A 12058-nucleotide genomic window follows, 5' to 3' on the forward strand; every position below is an offset into this window, starting at 1 on the left:
ACACTGGAGTACGAGAGAGAGTAAACACACAAAGCTTGTTTCCACCCTCCCGCTCTTGTACGCTTATCAAAATGGCCTGCAGCACCAATCCAATTCCGGTTCCGGTGCTGGGCGGTAGTGCAGCAGTAGCCAGTAGTAGAGTGGTTAGCAGAGTTTTATAAATGCTTCTGGATTGTGGTTAATGGTCCTGTGGGTGGAAACTGGTGGAATTGGATCCCTTTCTCTGCACTGCTTCCCCCCTCCCCCGCCCCCCCACCAGGGACTCGGGATAACGATAAACAACCATATTTTACATCAACTATCCAGCCCATCATGGGCTGGCTGCTGCCTCTGGGTGGTGAACCGGGGGCCAAGTTTATGAATGCGTATGTGTGTGTGTGTGTGTGTGTGTGTGTGTGTGTGTACATAAACGTTTCAGTCGAAACAAGTACTGTCCCTGGCTGCCCTTGCATTGTTTGGGCTTTATTACAAGCTCGAACTCGGCACTCGGAACTCGCAAAAGGATTAAAACCTCAAAAGCGGAACAGTGAAGCGAACTGTGGCGAGAAGGGCGTCGGGGGAGGGGGGGGGGGGAGGGGGGAGGAGGTATGTTTGCAATAATTTTCGTCCACCCCGTTTTGCTCTCCCTTCCTCTACGATTCCTCGAGCGATCAGGGAGAAAGGTGACAAACAGAAAAACACCGGCGAGGCTAGGATCCTTACGTTTTGTCTCTCTCTCTCTCTTTCCTCCACATTAGTTGCTTTTCTAACACCTACCATTTCACCTTCTCCCCCTCTCCCTCTCTCTCCCTCTCCCTCTCCCTCCCTCTCTCTCTCTCTCTCTCTCTCTCTCTCTCTCTCTCTCTCGCCCTCTGATTGTAGTAGGATTCATTCGTACCGTTTATGGTTTCGGTTCATTTGGGTAAGCATGTTCTCGGCACCAGTAAAGCAAGAACAAACTAGCGCCACTACCCATTATCATCGACTAGCGAGTGGGAAACAAACCTCCCATTCAACCCCATCTATGTGTGTTTGTGTGTGTATGTGTGCTTGGCATAACAATAAACTGGTAACGTGTGGAAAAGTGTAGTCTCCACAGCAAAACTTCGCACTGGAGTGAGTTGCGTGCTTCGAATTAGATCGGAAGGAAGTACGGAGTGAACGGAAACGACGAACGAACCGGGTGGTGCTGGTGGCCGTTCCGTTAATACCGCTACCGGGTGGTGGTTTGTTGTGGTGTTTCAATGTTGTTTAAGCCCTGAACATCTAAGCCCCCATCTACAAACACGCACACAGACACACACACACACACGCTTTGGAAAGGTGGCCGGGAGGTGTTTGGGGAGGTTGAGTGAAATTAAATAGGATGATTATATTAAAATGTGGTTATACGATTATAATTATGCTAGCAATTTAGTTTACGACGACCGCCACTAGTTCTGCCCTGTACGGTGCGCCGGTGTGTAAGGACAGGTGTAAAGGGGTGACGACGGATTTCGATGTAGAAATTTCTGGCTATTCGGTGGGTGAGAGAAGGTGTACTTTTTCCTCTGTTTTCCCTGCATGAGACCACCCGAAGCACGCACCACAACAACATATACACAAAGCGGTTAGCGTGTTTTTCAAAACTGCCTCGATTGCTTCAGTGAGGAACTCCTTCTCTTCCACACATACTGACGAGTCGGAAAAAAAGGAGAAAATAGTTCACCCGAACTAATAATCACCTACCGTGGGTGGGTAGATAAAGACGAGGTTTTTCTTTTTTCTCCCCCGCGATGCGGTAAACCGCAAGCAAACGGATAACATCGATAGGTTATTAATCCGGTACCAGGAGAAAAAAAAAACACCATTTACGCCATGATAGGAAAAGTAACAAAAGAAGAAGAAACAATGCTTTCCACCACACGTCGAACGTGGTCTCGATTTAACTACTGTGAATAGAGCAAAAAAAACCAACAACGTGGCACCGGCAGTGTTTCATGACTGGAACCGTACCCCTAAAACTCGATAGGTTAAGTGACCTTTTGTTGGTTGGAATGAGCATGGGTGGACTGGAAACGAGGGCCAATGAGGGGAGGTTATCGTGTCGGTTGCCTAACCACACCATTGCTTCCGGCGCCGGAGCGATGATATTGCTGGCTGCCGCTATTAGTTTTTCTTGCTTCAACGCGTTTTACAGGCAACATTAGGTACCGTGGATTGGTTGGTTGGTTGTGCGGTGGATGGGAACGATTGGTTTTTGTTTAATAGTCCATATGAAGTAAAGCGTGAAAATTCGATTTTAGTTAATGGTGCTTTTTTTTGCTTGTTTGTTTCATAATTAACACTACATTGGTGGATAAGTCTTTCAGCTCGAATTAAATCCATATGATCAGTGGTCAGTATTCGACAGATGTTGAAATATGAACTTTTTGGGACGATATGTTTTAAGTGAAGCCGATGCTACATAACCATCTTCTTGTTCTTGACTTAAACGACCCTCTAAGGTGACGACGGCTATCAAATGGCTTACTAGACTTGCTGATCCAATGCATTTGGAGGGTCAGTCCTTAACACGGAAGGGACTGCCCGGATGGGATTTGAACACCGGTCTTGAAGTTGGAAGATTGTCGCCTATTTCAAGGATTTTGACCATTTTTAATACACCAAATGCCCCGAAGTATTGCCTCGCAGACACCTATTGTGAATAATAAGGAAGACTTATGCCAATAAAATAGTTTTTATTAGTTTGTATAAAGGCTTATCTTTAACCTTTTAGCCGATACTAAGCACATGCTGGCGAGAAATAATTTGTTGAATGAAAAATTTCCCTTCTTAGCTTTGCTTTTTATCCATAAATAGTAGATCATCATTGTTCTCTCACATAATTATTGCTTCTTGCAGCTTGACTAAACATATTGACTTTTAAATGACGATGAAATATTCTAGCAAGAAAGCAACTTATATTAGCTCACGCATAAGTAGAAATTACAATATTTATTATAATTTTGTTTGCTCAAAAGCGTAATAAAACGCTTCCGAAATTATCGAACACCGCAAAATATATTATAATATAAAAAATATTTTTCAAGCATCTAAATCTTCGCATGCCTTTACACTTACGCCGGCACTTGTAATCAGACAACACAATGGACAATTTCAATTTACACCCTAAGCTACTTCTCCCAAAAAGAAAAGACCAAATAAATTTTTCCCTATTTCCCTTAAAAAATAAAAAAGACGTCCCACCGTAGTCACCACCACAAACAAGCATGAAAAGGACGAAAATTGGTTCATGGCTTCATGGAGGCAGGATGCAATTAATCTATTTATTCATCGTGCGTGTTTCGGCAGACTGTGATAGCGTGGTGCTCCTTCGTACACAAACTGACGACCAAGAAAACGAAAACCCCACACACACACACTTTTTCACACAGTATCCTTGCTACGGAACGTTGGCGCATATTAACCCCTCTGCTATCGTACCCAACCCATCAACGTGAATGAAATTAGTGTCATAAAACCGAATTGAGACCGTGGGACAAAGGGAACCGTCCTGACGGCAAGACGGGACCGACGACAGGACAGAGAAATAGAGAAATAAATACGGAAGAATTCATTGCTCCATTTTCTCGCTGGTGCTGGGTGTTGTGGCGTTACGGTCGTTCGTCCTTTTGCCGATGGGGACGACGCGTGTTGTTGCGACGAACGTTTTATTGTCACGTCCCGGGACGCAAACATAATCATTCGGTCATCCACCACCGGCCCATCCCAACCAACGTACCGTTTCGTACCGTTCTTCCAATTTTCACAGCTTTATTCCGTTGTTCCGAATGGGGTGGAAGTGATTTCTTCAAACAGGACATAACACCACTTGGTGCATTTTTGGGACTGGGCTGGTTGAGGTGGGGGGAAGGCGTGGTGGTGATGCTGTATGATGACGACACTGGCTTGGCTTTCCCGCTACCAATTTCGGACATTATGGTCTCAACCCACCGCTCTTCCTGCTTTTCCATCCCTCCCACGTTCCCACAAGTGTGGTGTGGTTCAATGAAATAAAGGACTCGGACGAATACACTGACTGGCGTCCAGGCAGTACAGAAGCAGCGTGGGTGCCGGAGCATTTTGACCATAAATGAAGCGTACAAATAGAAATAGCCTTGACACTCTCGCCCACTCCATTCGCTCCACGCTCCAGCCCTCCCCAAACCTCAAACGCTGGGGATGAAAGGGAAGTGGTCTTTTGGCTTGGAACATAATCGTTGGGAATTGTGTGCTGACAGAATAAAGCATCGTTTCCCGGACACTGGGTGAAAGCATGTAGGGTGCGTCGTCGACAAGACCACCGAGGAGGAGAACGATTGGCACGGGGAGTCGAAAACGAATGTCCTTCTTCTCTATTCAACGGAGTCGCACACACACACGCAGGCACGCAAGCACACAAATTGTTTCATCTATATCAAATGAAAGGCAAACCCCGGAGAAAGACGTTCTTCTGATGCCATCCACTGAACATCCGATGCGAAAGACGACGAAATCTCTCAGTCCCCCTTCTCCCCCGAGGGTATGCCGACACAGGAGGAATGGAAGAAAGTGTGTGTGAGAGTGCTGCAAGGATAATAGAGAAACTTATGGAACGTGATGATGTTGTTAATTAAATGTTGAATACGGAATGAATCTTTCGGGAGATAAGAAGATCGCTTAATGACTGACACGGTACGGGCCACGGCCCATTCCCGGGGCATTGGGAAGGCTCTTTTGCCTGGCAAAAGCGACCGAAAACACAGCACCGAAACACCGACACAGCACTGTGTCTGTGGCACAGGGAAATTTTGGGTAAGTGGAACCGGAAGATTGCCGTCGGTAGTCGCCCAAAGGCAACGCAGCAGCACATCGAATGGTATGAGAAGCATCCGTACCGGAATGGAATGGAAGTGAAACCTTTCCGGACTGGGGGAAAATCGGGACACTAAGGGGTGGTGTAGCGGATGGTCTAGATGGTGGCAGCAAGACAGACGAATGAGGACAGTTTGCTTGCTCAGTTTAGTCTTTGATCGATATAAATCACTTTCACTCGTTTCACTACTCGTCGTTCGGTGGGCTCACCACGAAAGCCCACCCCCCGGGGGGTGGTAGGTAGTGAGTGGTTCGCCAGGAATGTTAACGTTTTTGGGGTTTTCGGGTCGGAAAATGGAAACAAGGATGTGATTTTGTGGCAAGTTCACCCAGGGCAATAGGGGAAAAGCCCGACCCCGTGAAAAGGCAAGAACTAATCAACTCGACAAATTTTGTTTCAATGAGAAATCTTTCACTCTGATGAAGAAACTCAACTAAACTGAGTTTTATACCGTGTGTGAGTATAATGCAAGAGATATGTATTAAAAATATTTACGAACTAAAAGAAGTCCGCAGCGGAACCGAAAAACTTGAAAGGATGCGTAGACATTTTACGCATTAATCATCCAATAATTTTTTCACTGACCTCTCGGGAGCGGGGAACAAAAAAAAAAAACAAACCAAAACGCCATTCAAAAAGCCATTAAAACAGCGACACGATAACAGTTTAATCGTTGCCTTTCCCAGTCGTAAAACGCGACGAGCGAAAAGTTCAAAGTTAATTAATTAAACTTCTTTTCCTTGCCCGTTTGGCTCTTCCGGCCAAAGTGGCTTTGGCGCTAACCGATAATCGCTAATTTTCGTTTAGGGGTTTGGAGTGCAGAAGAAGCAGTTCCTTAGAATGACAAAAACAATCCCTCGTAATAAGCCATTTCGTGTGAACCCTTCGAAACGGTTTGATTTTTTTGTGCTTGCGGACCGGGCTTGCCATTTCAAAAGCAAACCCACCCCCACTTAAAGGGTTTTTTTTTATTTATTTCGGGGTTCAACAACACACCATCAATTGTTTTTCGCCGGTCGAAGAAAAACCCACCAATTGATTGTGGTTTCGATACGAAACCGAAACCGTCGCCTTACATTGGAACCAAGAGCCAAGGGGGGAGAGGCTTTACAACAAAAGTGACCGAAATTTCGATTTTATCTAAATTATACCCCAGCCCTCATTTATGGTCCTGGGGTGAAATCTCGCGTTGTTCGCCAGAACGGAGTTTGGGTGGTAATTGGTGAGTTAATCGTACGTGTTTAGTGCCGTGTGCGGAGCTTTTTTTTTGTTTGTTTGTTTGTTTCGTAACACTCGCACACAATCACGATCGTTAGCCACGTTGTTAGTACCTTTGTGTGGATTTAATAGCAATCCTTAATTGCTGGGGATTGGTGTTGCATTTTAACGTTGGGTCAGAATAAGCTAGCACGATTCGATGAAGCTACGATAATTATGGCCTTTATGTATTTATATGTATTTCTATGAAAATTATACAACCACATCCGCTACTCTAATGCCATGCTTTGCACCACGATAGGCAAATTATATGAAAACTTCTTAACAAAAAAATTATTCCAAGAAAACAAAATGAATTACTTCGTTTACGATAACACATGGAAATATACAAAAAAAAAAAAAAGGAAATGAAGCTTACTTAACATATCAAAATTTTCATTTGCAAGCAACGAATGTGAGAAAAATGAGATTAAATAGCAATTGTACTAAGATATTATTCAGAGAAGCGGAAAAAAGAATCCTTGGGGGAGTGAAAGTTTGTATTCAAATGGACGCTTGTGTACAAATAAATAGGATAAAAAGCACATTGAGTGTATTGAGAATAATTTCTTACAAAACATAATAACATTCTTCTGATTCTTCTTAAGAACATGTCATACACGGTACATATAAAACTCTAAAATTAAAACATTTACTAGAAACTGAACGTTTTGAATGTTTTCACTCTCTTGCACTCTCTTGCAATTTGGCACGTAAACTGCGCTAAGCAATGATGATCATTCGCTCTTAAATGGTTGGTGGTGGTGCATTTCAATCATACAAAAATGCAAATGGTGAACAGACAGATACAAGAGGGGATGGGAGAAGGTGAAACGAGGAGGGGGTGGGGGCAAAGTGGTAGGTGGTGGGTGGTGTTATGTGCGTTATTAGTTTTTTTTTTTTGAACACGAAACTTACTAAAAGTTGCTGAATTCCCTGTTGCTGGTGTTGCTGCAGATTGGCAGGCCGAGGAAGATGGTCGGGAAGAATTCAGAGTTGTTCAGATATATGTTCGAACAGGTCGTTTAGAGTGCGCGGATTTATACGTTTTATATACGTTTACAGACACGGTGATCGTGTATGTGTGGGTACGTGCGTTTTGTATTGTTTGAGAGTTGTAGCAGCAAATTGAGAGCACATTTGCAGCGTGCGATTAAAAAGGTAAAACGAGACAGAAGAAGAAGGAGAAGAAAGAAAAAAAAGAAGAACAGGAGATCAAATTACGTTGCTTGAGAAGAAATAGGTCGAAATGGTTTTTAGCACATGGATTTTTATGGACAAGGAGTTTTTAATTAGTTGTTTTTTTTTTATTTTATTTTGAACACGATTGTTGCTTCATTTTTCGAAAGGTAATAATCGGGAGAACGGAAAAATCTAACTCAACGAAGTAGGTAAATAATCAATACGAAACTAAACAAGAAAAAGCATAACGCAAATCTAATCAATTCACGCGTCTACTAGAGGCATCGAACTACTTTGCCTTTTGGCGATTAAAAATCGGGCTGGAGCTTTTAAAACGAAAGTAAATAGTGAAACGTGATGGAATAACTGAAACCTCCCCCGAAAACAAGGGTGAACAAACGAAGGCAAAGCTAATATCAAAAAAGAGATTTTCCAATACATTCCTATATATTTAGCCAAAACAAAACAAAGAATTACGCTTGTTTACTTCTTCAATGTAGAAAAAAAAGGAATGGAAAAACGATATAATTATTTTATAATTACACTAGCCTAAAGGAACCACTTCAGATTCAAAACGAACGAAAATACAAAAGTAAAATCACGCAAATAAGTAATATCTAGATGAAACCAACACATAAAACACCCATTTCGTTGGGTAAACGAAAACAGTGATGAATCTTGTGTGACGTTTCGGTAAAAGGGTATAAATCAATGGATTCATGAATCGTCATTGAAAAAAAGAGAGGAAAAACAAAGAAAAACAGAAGCTTCTGCAGCTTCAATTATTATCATTTACTGATACAAGCTGGCCTGCAGGACATTGGCATACGACCACGAAGAGTCGTTTTTGTTGTTGTTTTCTGTTGTGTTATCATATTGTATCACAAACCAATCATCTTTTGCTCACTACTTACACCGATGATGGCGTTCAGTTCCGGCATCGTGACCTGTTTCGCCCGCTCAACCGCGGATGCGATCTGTTGCTGGTGTTCCGTCGCCAAGAACGGTAGCAGCTGGCCGATGAGGGCGTTCAGTCGTTTGGCAATTTCGGTCTGGAAAAGAGAGGAAAAAGGTGAGACGAGAAAACGTGTATGAAATAAACGCAGTGCTTCACGAATTCAACATATCTAAAATTTAAAATAAAGCTTTACCCCGCTATTCGTTCACGTAACACAGACCTTTGAGCGCTGTGTGCGCGTGGAATGGTCTGTGAACCATCCTAAACTGTTAGTTAGCACACTGACTGGCATGACTGGGCACAAAGAAGTTTGAGGGTTTAACTAATCTTTTGAATAAATTATTACCCTTCTTTAACTTGACGCTCAGAAGAAATCCGGAATATAAGAGTTGTATGAAGGGACGACAAAAAAAACCAAGGGTAAAAACGTACTAAAAACAAAATTTCCCACACCACATCAAACATTTGCCTCAAAGAGGATCATTTTGATCCGTTTTCTTTTCTCTCTCCCCCAAGATCTTTGCAACCAGATAAGTCTCTCTTTTCGTTTAAGTAATCCATTCTGTTCTCTCTCTCTCTATCTCTCTCTCTCTTCTCTTTCAGATTCAGCTTTTTTCTTGTTGGTGCCAATTGTGCCACACCTTCTCGGGGTCCAGTGAGCTTTGCAAATTTCGCCCGACGGCTTTGAATCAACATTATTAGTCACTATCACTATGCAGCACCCCGATCAAGATGGGGAATCTGCAAACAACCATCTAACCGTAAACGGAAACCAAAAAAGAGGTATATAAAATTTGGCGACTTAAGTCAACTTCCTTTGCTTCTGCTCCTGCTCCTTTTTTCTCCCTTTTTAAATCCAACTTTTCCGGTTCAGTACAGTGTGCTGGAATGGAGACGCCAGGTAGGCCGTGCAAAGCAGATGGGGATCAGTCAATGTTTCATTTTTTTGTTTGTTTGTGCATGGATCGTTATCCCTCACCGACCGGATCTAACACATTGAAACATGAAAAGGGCTTATTGCCTCTAACCTCCTTCAAAAAAAAAAAAAAAAAGGTAGTAAGATTGGAAGACGAAAAAATTGTGCAAACGCGTCTCCACAAAAAAGACAACTAAATAAGAATATCTCACCTTACCCGGCATTCAACATTATACACACACACACACACACACACATCGATAAAATGCACAAAAAAAATGCTTTGAAGAAAACTCCAAAAGCGGGAAAAAAAAACTTTGCCTTTCTATAAGGAGAGATCCTCCTCTTCCGAGTTACAACTCACCCGCCGCTGTGTCAATGGAAAAATGATGAATTCTTAGCCCTCCTGCTTCACGTGGCCGGATTTTGGATAAGCAATTTCGGATGCACCGGAAGGCTGGTATGAAATGAGTCGAGGAAATAGAGTTTTTCCTTTTAGCACTTCAGCTAAAAGTCAGTTAGGGTGACCGAACCTCGGACCCAAGGATAAACTCTACCGAAGGAAAGAGAACCGCAGACGATGAGACAGTGCCATGGACCAGAACAGAATGTGTGTGCCGTACTCGAATTCAGCCGGATTCAAGGTATTTTGGGTTAAGCTTCCTCGTAACGGTTGACAAGTGAATGGTTTTTTTTCCTTTGTCATTTTTCGGTGCTTCATCCTTGCCACTACGCGGAGGGAGACTTCGTGACGACCGATTTTCTTCTCCCGTTTCTGCCCTGTGGTTGTGTCGGGGAGAATTGAAGCAAACTTCACACCACCACCGGATGGATGGGAGTGTGGAAATATGGAAAAATCTTCTACTGCATCTTTTTTTTTCTTGTTGCTACCATTTTCTTCTACCCATTTGATAAACGCAAAGAAGGATAACAGAAATATAGGGAAGGCCAAAATAAAAATTGTAACAACAGCCAACAGCTTTATAGTGTCCCCATAAAATCGATTCGATTCTTTCAACGCTGCTGATTCTTGCTGTTCAATTTTTCGCCCTCTTTATTTGACACAGCCCACCAGCCAACCGTCCGACCAATGAAGGAATGATAGACGAAGAAATTGGACGGGTGTTCTTGCTGAGCAGGGAATTTGAAACCCAAAAGTTCAAACGGAATGCATAACACAACGCCATAAGGTGATTCCTAGGTACCGGGACGGTGGGTTGAGTTGGGTGTTGTTGAAGCGTTCAAATCAAAGGGCAGATTGAAGACGCACGAGAAAAACGCGAAAGGAAGGACTTTATTGAAAAATAATAAAACGAACAGAATCAACCTCCCACCATTGGGTTTGGTATCACAAGCAGAGCGATGGCTGGGAATCATCATTCTTCTCCCTTCGATGCTAGCGAGTCCTCTCCCGCGGGGACATGTTTTGTGGGGTTTATATTTTGTTCCATTTTTATTTCATTTTACAGCAGACGTCAGCTACGAAGGAGAATCATCACCCTCGGATCGGAGAGTATGATTTGATTTTCGTGACGTTTCATCTATTTGCTGCCTCAACCTCTTGTGCCCAATCGATCGATGGTGAGGACAAGCGTCATTTTTCATTCCACATCTAATTCCAGATTTGGTGGAGGAATTCGTGTTAAAATATACTGCTTTGAATGTAGAAAAACAAGATTGTTTTGTTACAAGCAGTAATGTTGTGATTTTGATAAACTTATCTCATGATATAAAGTGTTAGGAACTTTCATTAATAGCTTAATAATTAGAGATAAAGAAAAACTGACAAATAGCTCTCAAAAGCTGGTGTTGGAAATCAAACTATTAATGGGTGACATTCGACAGTTAAGGGTAAATGAGTGTAATTAATAGCAAACAATCAAATCAAATTAAGAAACCCCTTAAAGATAACCCATGCTACCGACGACGACGACCGTTAATAATACCGTTGTCAATGAAGCGTCGTTTATTCGGCTGATTGTCCCAGAAAAAGAAACCCCCATAACAGTAATCCTATTCCAGGAGGCATTTGCGCGTGCAGTAAGCCTTTTCATCTATTTATTTACAATTGATTATGACGGTCCAATGCCGTATTGTCAAGCCTTCATCACGTTGTTTTAACGGATAGAAGCTCTCCAGTGAATGCTAAGCACAGGGTTCCTCATCATACTCTTAATCAGCCTCACTTTCCGCTGAGTCATAGCAGGAAAGATTTTGCTACGGATGAAAGCAAACCACTAAGAAGGAGCCGCCTTCGTCTGTGCTGAGATGAAGACTTAACTCGCTCTGCTAGTTGAAACGAGAGACGAGATAAGGATCGAACGAACCTCTTGACTATATTTAACACTATGGCGCGGAGGAGGGAGTACATAAACGAATGTGCTACCAGCCGTAAGTCATCATGCCCTTACGTGCCTTGACAAGAACGCGAGTGAATGAGGGATCGGTATCGATTCTAATCGAAAATGAAGCCGAACAGTGTGATACCGTCGAGAAGTGTGGGGACGACGACCGGCGAGTTGTTTATTGGCAAAGCATTTTTCCCCGGAAGGATTTCCTTTGATTGAATTAGGCTTTATGACTTCCGGGGTCGGGGCTTTTTGGGGACCAAAACACACCCCCACAACCGTATGCCGATGCTGAGTATTTGGTAAGAATCGGCTGTTGAGCTCCATTTTTCTTTTTTTTTTTTTTTTGTTGACGGCGATTGGCTCTTGTGTGCGTGTACATAAAGCAAGCTGAAGAGCCAGTTTTGATCCGCATATTGGAACCCATCCACCAGACCGACCTGTTCGTGTAATGATGAATGATGAGTTTTTTGGTGGGGAAAGAGGATGCCCCCAAAAAAAAAAAGATGCGTTTTTCTCTTTCATTTCGTGCGATGATTTTT

The 12058-nt window shown here is 42.9% G+C and overlaps 1 protein-coding gene across 12 annotated transcripts in view; it reads right to left on the reverse strand.

Annotated features, from left to right (window-relative positions):
- The window catches only part of LOC126557211 (protein groucho-like), a 345364-nt gene that overhangs the window by 162895 nt on the left and 170411 nt on the right, over positions 1–12058 (reverse strand). For 8 of the 12 annotated variants that reach the window (XM_050212904.1, XM_050212910.1, XM_050212902.1 and 5 more), the window contains 2 exons: positions 8209–8346; positions 7031–7063 (listed from right to left, as the gene is read on the reverse strand). In XM_050212904.1, coding sequence (XP_050068861.1) covers positions 7031–7063; positions 8209–8346 — 171 coding nt within the window. The remainder of the gene's footprint in view (positions 1–7030; positions 7064–8208; positions 8347–12058) is intronic. The other 4 variants (XM_050212911.1, XM_050212907.1, XM_050212905.1 and 1 more) reach the window with 1 other exon arrangement.

The sequence above is a fragment of the Anopheles maculipalpis genome, chromosome 2RL (assembly GCF_943734695.1).
Source record: "Anopheles maculipalpis chromosome 2RL, idAnoMacuDA_375_x, whole genome shotgun sequence".
NCBI classification, from domain to species: domain Eukaryota; kingdom Metazoa; phylum Arthropoda; class Insecta; order Diptera; family Culicidae; genus Anopheles; species Anopheles maculipalpis.